A 17,327-nucleotide genomic window follows, 5' to 3' on the forward strand; every position below is an offset into this window, starting at 1 on the left:
TTTCTCACAAGTGAAAAGTTATCAGATCCATGTATGCTGTTTGCTCCACTCACTCTTTTTGTTACGACAGGCGATATATTGTGCAGATATGGTTGTTGTGATGGACAAAGGAGAAGTGAAATGGTTTGGAACTGTTACCGACATGCCTAAAAGCCATCTTCCCATCTTTGTCTTCATCCAATGAGTTTGATATGTCATCCTCAAAGCACTTGACTAACAAAAGAAAAGAATCTTTTTCTATCAAGAAAGATGATGTAGATGAAGTTAGTAGCGAAGCTGCAGATACTGTCAAAGTGGAAGAGAGAAAAGAAGGCCGAGTTGAAGTAGCGGTTTATAGGTTAAACAATGTGTCTTTAACCATTGTTCATTTTGATTGCTTGTGTATCAAGTAAGTAACCTGTTCTCTGTTCTTTTGCAGGAGCTATGCTGTGTTCTCTGGTTGGTTCGTTACGATTGTGATATTGGTTTCAGCGGTTTCTGATGCAAGCTTCCCGTAATGGGAATGATTTGTGGTTGTCATATTGGGTTGATAAGACTGGAAGAGGAGTCACACATCACTCACCTCGTTTTATCTGGTACTGACAACAAAAAAACATGAGACTTATAACTCTGTTTCTCTGAGTTTATTGAGTTTAAAGTTACTACTAATCTTGCAGATGGTTCTTCTGTATCTTTTGCATCATTAACTCAATACTAACATTGGTGAGAGCATTTCTCGTTTGCATATGGAGGACTAAAAGCAGCAGTACGTGTTCATAGTGCATTAATCTGTAAGCTTATAAATGCACCTACACAGTTCTTTGATCAGACACCAAGTGGAAGGATACTCAACAGGTTAGACACAAGAAAGAAATAATCTTTGGATTGTGTATAACAGTGTTCTTCATCTTAACCTCGTTTTTTCTTTGGTTCATCTCTTCAGGTTCTCCTCTGATCTATATACAATCGATGACTCTCTCCCGTTCATCCTCAACATTCTTCTAGCAAAATTTGTTGGCTTGTTAGGGATTGTTCTAGTGTTGTCTTATGTTCAGGTTTCTTCACAACCTCAAAAGTGATATATTCATCTGTCTTTGTTGGAAAGAGTTGTTAACATTAGTAATGTTATATGCATATAGGTTCTGTTCCTGCTTCTGCTTCTGCCATTTTGGTATATATACAGCAAGCTTCAGGTACCTTTTGCTTCATATTTGTTTTTTTTTTTTAAAGAGAAAAGTTGATAGTTTTTTTTTTACTAAAATGTAAAAAAAATTCAGGTCTTCTACAGGTCAACATCAAGGGAGCTACGAAGGTTGGACAGTGTTTCAAGATCACCAATCTATGCATCTTTCACCGAGACACTTGATGGATCCTCAACTATAAGGGCTTTTAACTCAGAGGTAGCTTTTTATTTCTGCTTCCAGAGGAGTTGCTGTTGTTATGATTGATTCATTTCCCATGTGTAACAGGAGCATTTCGTAGCTAGATTTATTGAGCACTTGACATTATACCAGCGGACTTCTTACTCAGAGATCATTGCAAGCTTGTGGCTCTCCTTGCGTCTTCAGGTACACTTAAAGAAAATCTGCTTCTCTAGCTTTCTTTTTGAGTTTAAGATCATCATTGTACTCGTGTTAAGTTTATAAAATGGTGCAGCTCTTAGGAGCAATGATTGTTTTATTTGTGGCTGTAATGGCTGTTATCGGCTCCCAGGGAAGCTTTCCAATCAGCTTTGGTACACCTGGACTGGTGAGGAACTTTAGTTTACATAAATTTTTATAGCAAGTGAAAGCATATAAATATATAAAATTGAATTCACAGGTGGGATTGGCACTCTCCTATGCAGCTCCACTTGTTTCTCTGTTAGGAAGTTTCTTAACAAGTTTTACTGAAACAGAAAAGGAAATGGTTTCTGTTGAAAGGGTTCTCCAGGTAATGATTCTGATTAGTTGCATTATATTAGTGTTACCAATACATGAACCATTCTCTCTTGTGTGTAATAATAGTACATGGATGTGCCACAAGAAGAAGTTTCCGGTCAGCAATCTTTGAACGGTAAGTGGCCAGTTCAAGGATTGGTTGAGTTTCATAATGTGACAATGAGGTACAACTCAACTCTGCCTCCTGCACTCAACCACATTTCTTTTAGAAATCCAAGGAGGCATGCAGGTAAATAGATACATGTCTATTGTCTGTAAGCAGACTTGAGTTTTGTTGTGTCATGAAAGAACAATGTTGTTATCAGGTGGGAGTTATGGAAGAACTGGTGCTGGAAAATCTTCCATATTGAATGCACTTCTCCGGCTTAACCCTGTTTGTAGTGGGGAGATAATGGTTGATGGAGTTAACATAAACCATCTTCCAGTAAGAGAGCTTCGTACTCGCCTCGCTGTTGTTCCTCAAAGCCCTTTTCTGTTTCAAGGATCATTGAGGTGAGGGCTTTTACTCAACAATCAGGTTCTTGGTTACAGTTTACTAACAGAAGTTGCTGGGTTCTTTTAGGGAGAACCTTGATCCTCTTGGGATGAGTGAGGACTGGAGAATCTGGGAGGTTTTAGAGAAGTGTAAAGTTATAAGCAGAGGTAGAGAGTGCAGGAGGGTTAGAATCCAATGTGAAGGATTCTTTCTCTGTTGGGCAGAGACAGCTTCTCTGCCTTGCACGTGCTCTGCTCAAGTCATCTAAGATCCTATGTCTTGACGAATGCACCGCCAACATCGATGTTTACACAGCTTCCCTACTGCACAACGCCATCTCCAGTGAGTGCAAAGGCGTAACCGTCATTACCATTGCTCACCGCATCTCGACGGTTCTTGATTTGGACAGTATCCTAGTTCTTGATCGCGGAAGCCTTGTTGAACAAGGAAACCCACAACTTCTTCTGCAAGATGACTCCTCAGCTTTCTCAAGCTTTGTTAGAGCTTCAAAGTGAACTTGATTGTTAGTTGGAATCTGATTAGTTGTAACTCCTCACCTTGGCTACAAAACGCCTTATGCTCTTTGGTTTAATGACTTTAATAGAAAGAAAATGATTCAGAACTTGTTTCAACTTTTCACTCTATTATTCATCTTCCAAGAAGTGAGTTCAGAAGGTAATAGTTCTTCATTACAACATAAAACAGATTTAGCAATAAGTTTCCCAAGCCAACCATGATAGAGTAGTCCTCTTGATCCAAGCCCTCCAAACACCCAAAACTTGCAAGATCCACCTTCTGTCGCACCTATGAGCTGGTCTATACATCCCAAGAGCGGTAGTGAACCATGGCTTGTAACAGGTGGCATTGCTCTCAAACCCGCCCTTGCTCCTGCAAACTCCCACTTGTCTATGTCTGGATAAACTGCACTCGCCTTTGGAAGCAGCTCGGCCAGAGCTTTTGAAGCTTCATCATCTGAGACATCAGGTGAATAGTTTCTCGACTGCCATTCCCATGTGGATCCCATGTGTATGTCACGTGGTCCCTGAACCGCGAGCCATGCATCTGACAATATCGAAGGTCCACCTTCCGGGTAACTTCCCCTGACACTTTCGTGTAACTGCAGATGAGTAATGACACCACGGCATGTCCTTAAGGGGAGCTTTCCAGTGAGCCGAGGAAGAAAGTTTAGCTTGGATCCAAGACATATTACAACAGCATCATATTCTCCTACAGATACAACCCAAAAGCTGTTCATACCAACTCTCTAACTGTGTGGGCATTCAAGGACTAGAAACATAGATACTCTACTAGGATGTTTTCATACAGCTTATGGCTAAAGATATAAGAATCTTGTTTCAAATAGTAAGAGCATAAGAACCTAAGAAAAAATAATTCACCTTCAAGTTCAAGCACATCATCTATAGATCTCTTCACCAAAGTTATGTTTGTCCTTCCAAGTGATTCCCTTGCTGAGTTTTTGCATGCTTGAAAGAGTGCCTACGAGAGAGAAAAAGACTCAGTAAACATAAAAACAGATAAACTCATGAAGTGTATTTGTTATGTCTATCCAAACCTGGAGATAGCGCTGCGGATTAACATTCATAGCTCCTGGGAGATAGAAGGCGGAGTTCAAAGGCAAGCATAGATTGGGGACAAGGTTTTGGGCAGCATCTTTGTCAATAGTCTCAACTACACAACCGGCAAGGCAGTTTCGAGCATTCTAATAGCACACATAAGAAAAAAACAGTAAAACTAACGGGTTTCAGTTAAAATATCAATGTGTATCTGAGCCAAAGAGAGCTTACATCAGTCATTAAACTCAAAGTCTTGGCATTTGTTGCTGGTCTCAAGATTCCCCTGCAGCAAGATGAAGTTGGTCAGTTTTAAGAGTCAACAACAGAATGATCCGAAGTACAAAGTTTGATGAATTAGTGAGACTGTACCTTCTTCGAACCATAAAATTTCCAAAACCCTGGTTACAATCTCCCTTCTCCACAGCATCAGAAGAAGAAGAAGCTGCTGCTGTCTCGGCAACACTTAAGAGCTCTAAACACTCTCTCCAACACTCAGCACCATGCCAAAGAAGCTTGCCTAAAGTGTAAAAGAGTCTTTTATGAAACTAAACTTTTAACCGACTCAAAAAAAAAAAAAAAACTCTTTGCTGTGAATCAGAGTAGACTGTCACTAAATTCTAAAAGGCGGAAAACTTTTAATTTTACCTTTAGGAGAATAAGGGTGGAGGAGCCCTCCAGAAACTCCAGAAGCACCACCTCCTATGCCAACCTCATCATATACATCTACACTTAAACTCACCTCCTTTGGACAGTCCTGCCCAAGAACAAAAACATTTGGCCAAAAAAGATGTTAAATTTGGACCAAGACTAGAGAGATATGAGATGTAAGTACCTTAAGAAGGTGCCACGCAACAGAGATTCCAGCAAAACCAGCACCAAGCACGGCGTACCTTTTGATGCATAATCAAGAAACCTTTCAAAAATTCTCAAACTTTCGGACTAATAAGAGCAAGACGGAACTAACCTTAGTGGAGGACGGTTGGGAAGAGAGATAGACGCCGAAGAAGAAGTAGAAGATGAGACCAAACAACGGGGGAACACAGAGGTCATGTCTTCTACCAAAATGTCTTTTAGGATTATTGGTCAGCGCAAAGTATTTAATTTGATTATTTCATCTTAACCGGCAACGAACTAATCCAATTGAACCGGTCTAAGAACCATTTATACTGAACCGGTTGTTGTGCTCTGTATCTTTTTCTTTTTGAGGATTATGAAACTTTTCAGTTTGCTCATAAGAAGAATATGAATATGGAAGTCTCTGGCCCTGTTAGAGGCATTCATGTATGAACAGAAATAACAACATTTTGATCATTCTGAATCTTTAGTGTTCTTGGACCAGAGTTTTTTTATCTTTTTCTGGAGTCTGGTATTTGCTTTACAGAAATCTTTACACACTTCTTATGAAACGCTAATGTTAGATTAAAATATAGTATTAGCTCATCCCTAGAGAAATAATCAATACATTAATTGGCCAACAACAGTCTCACAACCTGAGAGAACAGAAAAAACGACAACAGACAAGGAATCGTACAGAGCAAAAGGGAAGAGAACCTGTAAGGACTTATAAAAGAGCAGAAAAACTACAGACAAGCCTGCCTTGAAGACTACTAGAAGTAAGACAATGTGTGTGTTTGTGAATTTTCACAGGTAACCTTGATATAAGAAAACCGAGAATCCTTAGCTGTGATAACACTTCTGTAGCTTCTAAGTTCATGAAGAAAACTCTGTTTCTGCGATTTGAAACAAGAGTGTCAACAAACTCATGATACTTCTGTTTACACCCACAGCTCAATTGACAATGCTATTGATGTTATATAGAGCTACACGCTCAAAGTTACCTGAGTTTATCTACTGGATCCTGTGACCACATCAAACAAGCCGCAACAACTTAACCATGAGGTTCTTTCCGCAACTCCATGTGTTGGTCCCACGGAACCCTGAGAGAATATTGAGTATAGTCTTTATTATTTTTTTGGTAACATAAGCAACACAATAAAAATGTGAACCAAATCAAATAGATTAACACAATAAAGGATCACCTCTTCTTCATGAGAACTGGTAGTAGCGTCAGACTCCTTGCTGACTTCAGGAGCAAGAGACGAAGCTTTTCCCTCAGTTTCTTTTTTAACAGCGGTGGTTGCACTTGAAGACGCCTGCTTAACCTCATCAGAGGCAAGAGAAACCTCAGCAGTGATCTCGTTTGGTTTAGGCAAAGAACTCTCCTCATTCTCGGCTGAGACCACTGTACCAACAGTCGCGATTTCAATCACTTTTTTCGGTGTTTGGATCACTAGGAGTAGCTGAATCCATCAAACCGATACTCTCTACGATCACATTAGCAGTGATTGCTTCAGAGACAGATTCACCACTCTCCTTCTTCTTCTTCTTCTTAACTTCACTAGATTCATCATCCGAGCTGCTGCTGCTACTACTGCTGCTGGTAGAGTTCTTGTCATGATCACGGCTTGAATCAGCGATCTCTATCCGCTCATCAGAGTCCTTGTCGGTACTTCTGACAGAATCTTCTTCGCTCGAATCTAAAACACCGGTTTAACAAATCAAATCAGTTTCAGAGTAGGCAAAACAATAATAAAATTACAGAACAAAGAAGGACTTAGTGACTGTTCCAAACCAAATCAAGAACCATCAGAGATCCACATAAATGAGCAAAAAGATACAAACTTTCAATAATAATCATGAATCTGACATAGAAAACTATAAGAAACTGAATAAAAGTAGATACCCATTTGGTTGGATCAGTGAGCACAGCAATAAAAATCCAAACTTTGAAGGATCTATATATATATATAGAGAAGAGACTCATCCTCGACAAACAAGAAAGGTTGCCTAAACGTGTAGTAGAGATTGAATAATTGAGATACAGAGAGACAAACAGATAGACAATAATAAAAAAGCAAAAGAGAAGGGTAGGTACTAAGTAGTGGGATGATAACTTCACCATGATTGGTGGGTATGAGATTGGTTTGAGTAGAAGATGCTTCTTGTTGTTGTTGCTGCTTTTTCTTTGCAGCTTTCCTTTTCTTAGCACCTGGAGGCATGATTAGGGTTTCCTTTTGGATGGTGGGGATCTGTACAGCTATGGCGGATCCTGGCTTGTCTCTTCCCTTTTCTCTCTCTCTCTCGCGGTAAATGTACAAGTTGGGAGCCGTAAAGTTTCGAAACTCAAAATGGTAGAAGTGGGAAAGTTCTGTGTGATTTTACTTATATACATTTACTTCACATTTACTGCCAAATCACACTCATTACTGTTTTTGTTTTTTATTAATTTGTTTCCGCGTTTGTTTCATTTGTTACCCGTGTTTGGTCCGTTTTTCAGATCTCAAGTCATTTCAATTGATGTAACCAATGAAAACACAATGGTTAAGAGATTTTTTGTAAACATTGCAATAACTAAAAACTAAGACAGATGTCCTTCCGGATCAGATAGCCCAAGCCAAAGGTGTAAACGTCGGTTTTAGATGCTAAGTTTTATACCACTATATAAAGACGACTTACACAAATTGAGGCTCTGTTACGATAACATTACCTCTGTTGCAATGATTTTTTTTAATAGAAAACAACAACAATTAGGTGGAGCCAAAATTAATTTATCTCAGGAACATGATCTCACTGGAGGATCTATCTGTGGGTTGCACTTTCCACCCGGGGGTTAGGTTTGGTTCTATTAGTGGTCTGGGTTTAACTTTTTTTGTGAAAAAAAAAACATGATCTCACTGAAAATGCAGTTGGTAAATGTCGGTACATATTGAAAAAAAAAACAATGCTAACTAGAAAATAAAGAAACATAGGTTGTCTTTTCAGATCATTACTAGGTAAGTATATTGTTATGACATAAATGATTTAGGGGGAGTGGGGACAATAGACAAGTGGTTGTGAGCTGGCCATGTCATATATTTCGTTAACACCTATAAAAATTGAAATTATTTATGCAAACGAGCTTAGATAAATTAATGATAAGGCCTAATAGTGACTCGCGAACAATCATTTTAACCGGACTAAACCGTCTCGTTCGGTTCAATTTCAGATGTTAAATTCAATGTAACCATTCTCGCGGACCTTTTATCCGACCCGACCCAACCAGGCTCTGTGAGCGTGGATTAGAGATTAGTGACGAAGTAGAACATACATTTCTACCATCTCTGAATCAGATCTGATCTGTTTTGTCAGTTTCTAAACTGGTCCGATCGAAGTGAGACTTCCTACACACACTCTCTGTCTCTCGCTCGAAACCCTATTCTTTCGTATATTCTCAGGAGAAGTGACAAATGGATGCGTTTAGAAGACAAGCGAGTAAGCTCAGAGACCAAGTCGCTAAGCAACAACTGGTAATAACATCCATCCTACTGATTCACCGAATCTCGAGTTTAATACGATGTCGGAATCTCCTAATTTGGAGAAAATCTGCTTAGGTGTTGGTATTATAGAAACTTGTTTTTGCTTATTACACAACATTGGTGATGATTTGTGTGTGTGTGTGCGTGGGTGATTGGGGGTAACGTAGGCTGTGATAAAGCAATTCAGTGGGACAGGCTACGAAAGCTCAGACGTAATGGTGATTGATGAGCTCGAAATGCAAAGGCATCATCAGCTCGAGAAGCTTTACCGCTCTACTCGTTCTGCTAAGGTTTAATTTTGACTTTCTTGTTCTTGCTTTGTTATTATGAGCTCTGATTGTTTGTTTGATCTTCAAGAGTATTGTCGCTTACAGGAGTTCCAGAGAGAGGTTATTAAAGCAGCTGAGACATTTACTTCCATTGGGCTTAGACACATTGAAGCAGGTACTTTTTAGAAGTGTTTGTTGTTAGGCCTTGGCTTTGATTGTGACTACATTTTTGAGGGTGTTTTCAAAAAAAAAAAAACTAAATGTAATCTTAAACATGTCAGGAACCAAGTTGGCTGAAGACTGTTGTAAATATGGAACAGAAAACAGTCAGAACATCGATGAGAATATTCTAGCCAAGGCTGCAGCTATATACGGTGATGCTAGGAAACATGTTGAGAAAGAACAAGAAGACTTTAACAAGCTTTTGTCCTCTCAGGTATTTTATCTGTTTTGATCTTTGTATACTAAATCTAGAAGGTAACGTACGGAAACTTCTCTCTTTTAAGGTTTTGGATCCTCTGAGAGCTATGGTTGTCGGTTCTCCTCTTGAAGATGCTCGTCATTTAGCTCAACGTTACAGCCGCATGAGACAAGAAGCTGAGACTCATGTAACCCTTCTTTAAAATCTATGATTGTGTTTGGCTGTATTGTAAAAGTGAGTTTAAAATTTTAAGAAGCAAAACAGGCAGCGGAAGTATCTAGAAGGCAAGTGCGTGTAAGAGAAGCTCCCATTCCAGAAAACGTGGCAAAGCTTCAACTAGCGGAAGCCAAGATGCAAGAGCTTAAAGCTAACATGGCGGTCTTAGGTAAAGAAGCCACTGCTGCGTTGGCTGCTGTTGAATCTCAGCAACATAGACTTACTTTCCAGAGGCTTGTGGCTATGGTATATGTTTTTTTTACACATAATACACTTACGGTTATCCGTGTTCTACCTGATTACTGTTTGTTAACAATGTGGCGCTTGTTCTGCTTAAGGTCGAAGGGGAAAAGAATTATCATCTAAGAATAGCTGCTGTTCTCAGTGACATTGAAGCAGAGGTTAGTCATGGATGAATCTTTTTTCATATCTGAGTCTCGTAAAAGAAAAAAAACTCACATTGTTTTGTGTTTCTTAGATGGTAACCGAGAAACAACACAAAGAATCTGCTCCTCCTGCGATTCCAACAGAGAACAGCTCAGAGAAAACATCCTACTTTCTAGCTGAAGTAAGTTGTCTTGCGAAATATGAAAAACAACATCACCGCATTGTGTCAGAGAAACAACATATCTGTTTTCTTGACAGGTGGTTCATCCATTTTCCGCTGCTTCGGAGAAAGAACTAGACTTGTACAAAGGAGACTACGTCGTTGTCAGAAAGGTTCATACGATTACCACTAAGAGCAAGGAACTATACTCTTTCTGATAACTAGAGCATGAAATTCAAACTCTTTGTGTTGGTCTTTTATTATTCTCACAGGTGAGCGAAAGTGGTTGGGCAGAAGGAGAATGCAAAGGCAAAGCTGGTTGGTTCCCTATGGCTTACATTGAAAAGAGACAGAGACTTCCCACTACCAACTTCGCTGCTGAAGTTTACTGAGACTCTTTCATTGTTCTCTTCCATTTCTCTAAATATACTGTTCTGTGTTCACTTCCGTAAGAAGTTACTATTCTTTGATCAGAACATAACATTTGCCTCTGTGGTGTGCTTATTGAAGATTGTTCTTGTTGCAGTGTAGGCCGTAGGTATCATATATTTCCAAATTTTACCCAATTTCTAAGTTTCTTTTACATTTGGAACCCAAATAACCTGCGACTGAATAAGTTTACAATTAGTCGATGCAATTACAAATGCAGATCAGTCATAGATGTAAGCGACTTTCAAATGAAAGTAACATTAGGGCCGGGCAAATAAACCGAACCCGAAAATCCAAACCGAATTCGATCCGATAAAAATGAATCCGAACCGATCCAAACCCGACATAAAAACCGAATGGATCTTATTTTATGGTATTACGGGTTATGGGTATTATCCGAACTGAACCCGAATCTAAATGGATATCCGATAGAACCCGAAACATTCAAAACCCTAAAAAGATCTTGTACCAAATATGATCTCAATTCCTAATATGTATTCAAAATACATTAATATATATTGAATATTTAAAATACTTATCTATTATATGAAAGTTGGTGGTACTATTACATGAAGATTGATGGTTAAATGTGGCTATTGGATCTTGAAATATTTAGATTTAGATTTTGTTTTCACTAAACAATATTTATCATTTCATGAGAACGTGGTTTTCGTTTTCTGCTTTCGTTTATTTGGTTTTCTTTTTATCAATAAATATGTTTTTTTTTGTTTGATTTTGAATGATCACGGTTGATATTCATTTCTTATTTTTAAATCGATTTTACTTATGTTTTGGTTACAAAAAGTTATAAATTAGGTATTTCAAACCCAAAGAACCGAATTTTCTTATGTTTTGGTTACAAAGTAGGTAAAAATTAGATATTTTTAAACCGAAGACCCGATTGGGACCCAAACCCGAAAGTACATTGGGTTGTACCGGTTCTTGGAAGATTTACTAACCCCGACCCGAACCCGATAGAACCCGAACCGGTCCCGAACCGAATTTTTAAATAATCCGAATGGGGCTGATTTTGATAAACCCGAATAACCGAAACCCGATTGGATAAAACCGAAACCCGATTGGAACCCCGAACGCCCATGCCTAAGTAACATAAACGTGGTACAAGTCTGAAGCTCGAAGTATATATCTGTTTATCTCAATACTTATGAGTTATTAAACAGAAGGAAAAATAACGAATAATATTCCCAAAATTCATCAAGTTCAAAAAGAAAAAAAAATGACTATTAACTTGAAGTCATGTGGAGAGTAACAAGAGAAGCATAAGCACCACCTGAAATCTTCATCAGCGTCTCATGCCTTCCCTTCTCCGCAATAACACCATTCTTCACCACCGCGATCACGTCTGCGTTCTTGATCGTCGTCAGCCTATGCGCCACAACCACAGTCGTCCTGTTCACCATGACACGGTCTAGCGCGTCTTGCACCACGCGCTCGGACTCCGCGTCCAGCGCGCTCGTCGCTTCGTCGAGCAGCAGAATCTTGGGATCTTTCAAGATGGCCCGCGCGATGGCTATCCTCTGCTTCTGACCGCCGGATAGCTGAACGCCGCGTTCTCCAACCGACGTTTCGTAGCCTTGAGGCAACGAGCTGATGAAGTTATGCGCGTTCGCGGCTTGTGCGGCTGAGATGATCTCTTCCTCTGTGGCTCCGCCGGTTTTACCGTATGCTATGTTTGATCTGATCGTCTCGTTGAACAGAACCGGTTCTTGACTAACCAAACCCATCTGTTGTCTTAACCAACTCAGTTTCAGTGTCTGAATCTCCACCTGATCGATCAGAATCATGCCTGAATCCGGATTGTAAAATCGCTCGATCATGCTTATTACCGTTGATTTCCCGCTCCCGCTCTCTCCAACAAGCGCAACGGTCTGAAAAAAAAAACAAAGAAAAACAAATATTAAACCGGAGTAAACCGGTTAAGACAAAAAATATAGAAGTCTTTGTTTTAACTTAACCTTGCCGGAAGGTATATTCAAACACAAGTCCCGGAAAATCTGAACGTCCGGTCGCATCGGGTACCGGAAACTAACATGTCGGAATTCAATATCCCCCTTAACGTTTTGTAACGTTGTACCTTCGTCAGAGCTGGAATCGATCTTCGGTTTACTATCAAGAATATCGAAAATCGACGCAGCAGAGTCCTTAGCCTTGTTTGAATCAGGTGCCAAAGCGCTCGTTTGCGAAACTCCAATTGCTGTGATCGTCAGTGCAAAGAAAACCTGTGCAAATTACAAACTTAAGATCACTAAACCAAACCGGATATTAGTTAAACCGGGAATTTTGTTTTGGTCTTCTTATTATTATACCTTGAAGACTTCACCGAATGTGGCTCTACCTTGTTGAACCAACAAGGCACCGATGAAGAAACACAAAGCATTGGTGCAATAGAGAATAAAGAAAGAGGAACCGAAACCGGCACCGCTGATGAGACCTAACCGGACACCTTGCTTCTTTGGTCCGTCGCATTTCTGTTGGTATAAATCCATCACCTTGTCCTCAGCGCAGAAAGATGCAATCGTTCGTATGCTGCTCACTGCATCATTCGCCACTTGACTCGCTTCTTCATACATAATCTAAACCGGGATAAACCAGATTAGTAAACCAAATAACTAAACCGGAACTGAAACAACATAATAATGTGACCACTACTACCTTAGCGTCCGCGCTAAAACCGGTAAGGAACTTGGTTTGAACATATCCTTGCATGACGATAAACGGTGAGACGGCAAGAACTACAAGAGCTAGCATCCAGTTCGCAGTAAAGGCTATTATCAAACCGGCGGTTACAGTTGCAATGTTTTGCACAATCAACGCCAACGCATCGCCCACCAAACTCCTAACGGTTGTAGCATCCGTGGACAATCTTGCTCCAATCGCACCGCTGAAAAACAAAATGCAAATAAACGTTACGAAATAATGCAAAGAAAAAACACAACGTTTAGCGGTTGGACTCAAACAGAGATTATATATTACCTGGAGTTTGCAGTGTCATCGAACCAACTGATTTCTTGATGAACCACTTTATCAAACGACATGGATCTAATGCGTTTAATCAGCTTCCCTCCAGCAATACCAAATAAGTAGTTTTGAACCGGGATCACGACGAAGTTGGCTACACCGAGAGCGATGTAGATCAACGCCCAGAAACGTGAATCTTTTTTTAGTTTCTCTGCTGGGTAGTAGAACATGTTGATGGAGCTCGAAAGCAGCAAACCGAAGATGGGGAACAACGTTCCGTGAACCATTGCAGCCAGCGAACCGAGAATCAGAACCGGAAGCTCCGGTTTGTTGAGGTGAGCTAGACGTGTCAGTGATACTTTCTTGTGCCTCACGGTTCGTGTCTCCTGCTCGTTTTCATCTGCCTCGTTAACGTTAACCGCTGCTGGTATAAAGAAGTTCGAAGTCAGAGAGAAAGAGTGGCGGCTGCTCGACGAGTCTCGGCTAAACGATCTTCTCATCGCTGATGACAGCCTGTGGCTTCCTGATCTCTCAATGCCTGAACTCGTTTCGGGAACCTCTGACTCGGTAGCTTTCTCTTTTGAGCCTTCTTGAAGACGAACCAGCTGTGAATAAGCTCCTTCTGGATCTTGTATCATCTCATCGTGAGTCCCTACAAAACATATCCACAAACGGTTACTTAGAGAGCACGTCACTGTTTCAAAAACAGGTTAGGTTTTAGCGACGGTTATACCTTTTTCGACGATTTTGCCATGGTGAACGACTGCGATTGTGTCCGCGGTTTTGATTGTTGTCAACCGGTGAGCCACCACGACGGTGGTCCGGTTCGACATAAGGTTCACGAGCGCGTCTTGGACAATGCGTTCCGATTCAGCGTCTAATGCACTTGTTGCTTCATCCAGAAGCAAGATCTTAGGGTTTTTCAAAATCGCCCTAGCTATTGCTAGCCTCTGTTTCTGTCCTCCAGACATTTGCGTCCCGTGCTCTCCTACCATCGTGTCCAAGCCCTAAAGACCAAGACAACTCCATTTAAAAAAAAAAAAAACACAACCAGATCACTTCGAGTTTAGTTACTGTCTTAATATTTAAAGTTACCTGTGGGAGCTTGTCAATGAACTTGGCAGCGTTGGCAAGCTCGATGGCCGTTCGAATCTCCTCATTAGTAGCGTCTTCTTTCCCGTAAGCAATGTTCTCCTTAATGGTGGTCGCGAACAGAACAGGCTCCTGGCTAACCAAACCTATTTTGCTTCTAATCCATTTGAGCTGAAGCTTCTTCAAGTCAACATTGTCTATCAACACTTCTCCCGATTCTGGATCATAGAACCTCTCGATTAGACTGATAACACTCGACTTCCCGCTCCCGCTCTGTCCCACAAGAGCCATGGTCGTGCCGTTCGGTACAAAGAGCGAGAATCCAGCGAAGATTTGAACGTCGGGTCTAGCGGGATACCTAAAGTAAACATCTCTCAGCTCAATGTCTCCTTTAATATCCTCGAGAACAGAACCGCTCATGTCGTAAGCATCGATCTTGGGGCTTCTCTGTATCGTTTCAAACATTTTGTAAGCAGCAGCTCGTCCTGCACCGAATGCATTCATACTAGGAGATGCTTGCCCTAACGACCTGACAAACACACAAGGGTAGCGTGAGTAACAAGTAAGATCTATGCAAATGAAAGTATGAAACAAATTAAAGGGTTTTGGTGTGTTTCTATCTGACTCACATTCCTCCGGTAAGGACCGCGAAGATCACGTTGATGACTTGTCCACCATTGTAGCCTTTCCCTATGATTAGCTTTGCCCCATACCAAACTGCTAAACTGTAGCTACAGAAGATCGCGGCTAGCATTGTACCGAGACCTAGACCAGAGATCAACCCTTGTGTAACCATTGTCTTGTAAGCGATCTCGAGCTTGCTTTCGTATTTTTCTGTTGCTTGTTTCTCTCCCGTAAACGCTACTACCTGATAAAAATAAAAAAGGGTTTATATACGTGCATCGCAAGTTTGAAAAAAAAAAAACAGAGAGAAGACTCACTGTTCTAATGGCTCCAACGGTTTGTTCAACAACGTTTCCAGCATCAGCATAGGCTACTTGACCACGACCAGCCATTTTAGACATGATAGAAGCCATTGCACCACCAGCAACCACAACCAGAGGTATGCAACCAAGAAGAACGACCGCTAGTCTCCACCCTTTTATAAATGCAATCGCAAATCCTCCCAAGAACGTTGCTACTAGTTGTAGAAACTTGCCAACCTAAACATCAATCTATCAGGTATCTTGCTTCGCAAGAAATCATTGTTTGTAGTTGAAATTATAAATCACCTTCTCTCCCATTGCCTCTTGAATCAGAATGGTGTCTCCAGACATTCTCCCGATGACTTCTCCGGTGGTTGTCTCCGTATCAAAGAAGCCAATGTCTTGTCTTAGTATCGTTTTCAGGTATAGACCACGAATTGTAGCGGATTGACGTTCTCCAGTTACCATCCAGCATGACACCTCTGTTGAAGAATTAGGTAAGAAACTTTTAGCTTGGGGTACAAGTTAGGGCAAGAGACACGTAGAAAGTAGTATGCTTACGGAGGAAGGCGACGATGCAAGAGTATACTGCAAGGTAAATAAACTGTACAGCAACCTGTAACAGTCATAGGAACAGATACAGTTTAATGAATTCATTACAAATCAATCGATTATTTGCCACGCCAAACATATTTCCAAAAACAAAAGTTGCTTTAATTTAAATCTTTAACTTTAAAGTAAAGGCTATATAAACAGAGTATCTTTGTCTATATCGTCAAAACAAAGAAAACAGTAATCTCCATTAATTTTTTCAATTATTATATAAATTACATGTGACATATAAAGAAATAAAGTGTATAATCAGATCAATCAATGTGTTGTAAAGCCGGAATAAAAGGTGTATACTATGTAAGTTACATCATAATCTTGTCTTATCGAAACTATATATAGAATATAGAAAATTAAGTCAAAATAAGTAATGACAGAAAAACAAATCGTTAATTATTAATTATGGAACACTGGATAATCACTGAAATCAAGATTATTATTAGTATCAGATTGCCACAATGAAATCAAGAATGATCATGACCTGGTTAGACGATTTTAAAGATTACAAGATTTATTTTCATTACTTTTGTTATTTTCCAAGACGTAATCTTTGGGATTTGCTAACAGACCCGACCCGACCCGACCGATCTAATCAACCCTAATAAACGATAAATGATAAAGATTTAGGAACCCTAACCTTCCACACTTCTTTAACCATGTGATCTGGGTCGGTGGTGCCAAAGGCGTTGATGAGCTGGCCAAAGATTAGAGTCATGAGCGGCTGAGTAACGCCGTTAGCCACGGCGGAGATAGTCCCGATGGTCATCAAAGCGACGTCAGTTTTGTCGGCGAACGAAAAGAGTTTGAAAAACGACACTTTCTGATTCGCCCCACCATTCTTCTTCATTGTTTCGTCTCTCTCCTCTTCTTTCTTCATAGTTTCCTCAGCCAAAAAAAAGTCGAGACTTTATAGGAAAAGTAGAAACGTTCACAGGATCTACAAGGAGAGAGCGAGAGAACAAAACCGAGGAAAAGAAAAGAAGAGAAGCCCTTTTTATATAAGGTTTTTATTGCATAGAAAGCGAAATCAAAATTTGATGCGTGTTGCTGAAGATAAAGAAACTGAAAAGTTAAAAAAAAAAATTCCAGACTGTGAAAAAATAGGGTGAGAATCTTGTGGAGCTTCTAGAGGGAGACTTGAACAGAAGTGAACAACGAAGAGAGAGGAGAAAAAAGCTCTTAATATAGAGTTTGATAACCATAATCATGAAAATTAAACGACTTTCTACAAATAATGTTCAAATTATATAGAGAGTTCAGTCAAAAAAAATTATAGATAGTTTAAACTACACGAATATACCACAAAATCTTAAAATATGTTCAAAAGGAATATGTATATGTACACAAAATGTAACAATAATATAAAAAATTCACTAACTCAGTTTGTAAGACTCTAGTCTTAGTTAATCCAGACCCGAGTTGTTATTATCTTTGGCGTTGTATTTATATAAATAACATTCTCTTCGTTTTTATATGATGTTTTAGCATAAGCAAACAAACTAAGAAAAATTTACCT

The 17,327-nt window shown here is 39.9% G+C and overlaps 3 protein-coding genes and 2 pseudogenes across 3 annotated transcripts; 2 read left to right on the forward strand and 3 right to left on the reverse strand.

The window, feature by feature from the left end:
- The first annotated feature begins 88 nt into the window (after positions 1-88).
- LOC130511706 (ABC transporter C family member 13-like) lies at positions 89-3,033 on the forward strand (annotated as a pseudogene).
- LOC130511704 (uncharacterized) lies at positions 3,018-5,079 on the reverse strand. Its single transcript, XM_057009127.1, has 8 exons — positions 4,933-5,079; positions 4,801-4,858; positions 4,614-4,722; positions 4,338-4,485; positions 4,200-4,251; positions 3,968-4,114; positions 3,792-3,891; positions 3,018-3,621 (listed from the first exon to the last, which is right to left on the reverse strand). Exons 1-8 carry the CDS (start codon positions 5,016-5,018, stop codon positions 3,023-3,025), a joined length of 1,299 nt encoding a protein of 432 aa, XP_056865107.1. The 5' UTR covers positions 5,019-5,079; the 3' UTR covers positions 3,018-3,022.
- A 333-nt stretch (positions 5,080-5,412) lies between these two features.
- Positions 5,413-7,166, reverse strand: LOC130511705 (suppressor protein SRP40-like; annotated as a pseudogene).
- An 892-nt stretch (positions 7,167-8,058) lies between these two features.
- Positions 8,059-10,306, forward strand: LOC108854829 (SH3 domain-containing protein 3). The gene is made up of 10 exons (XM_018628497.2): positions 8,059-8,314; positions 8,491-8,613; positions 8,698-8,767; positions 8,874-9,028; positions 9,099-9,200; positions 9,278-9,475; positions 9,568-9,630; positions 9,708-9,797; positions 9,875-9,949; positions 10,049-10,306. The coding sequence occupies exons 1-10, from the start codon at positions 8,255-8,257 to the stop codon at positions 10,166-10,168; spliced, it is 1,056 nt and encodes a 351-aa protein (XP_018483999.1). The 5' UTR covers positions 8,059-8,254; the 3' UTR covers positions 10,169-10,306.
- Positions 10,307-11,329: 1,023 nt separating this feature from the next.
- Positions 11,330-16,974, reverse strand: LOC108831560 (ABC transporter B family member 9). Its single transcript, XM_018605088.2, has 12 exons — positions 16,449-16,974; positions 15,764-15,818; positions 15,509-15,684; positions 15,218-15,439; positions 14,906-15,144; positions 14,280-14,805; positions 13,918-14,191; positions 13,200-13,836; positions 12,879-13,107; positions 12,533-12,799; positions 12,182-12,445; positions 11,330-12,094 (listed from the first exon to the last, which is right to left on the reverse strand). Exons 1-12 carry the CDS (start codon positions 16,686-16,688, stop codon positions 11,450-11,452), a joined length of 3,774 nt encoding a protein of 1,257 aa, XP_018460590.1. The 5' UTR covers positions 16,689-16,974; the 3' UTR covers positions 11,330-11,449.
- Between the last annotated feature and the right edge of the window lie 353 nt (positions 16,975-17,327).

This window comes from Raphanus sativus, chromosome 4, assembly GCF_000801105.2.
Source record: "Raphanus sativus cultivar WK10039 chromosome 4, ASM80110v3, whole genome shotgun sequence".
NCBI lineage: Eukaryota > Viridiplantae > Streptophyta > Magnoliopsida > Brassicales > Brassicaceae > Raphanus > Raphanus sativus.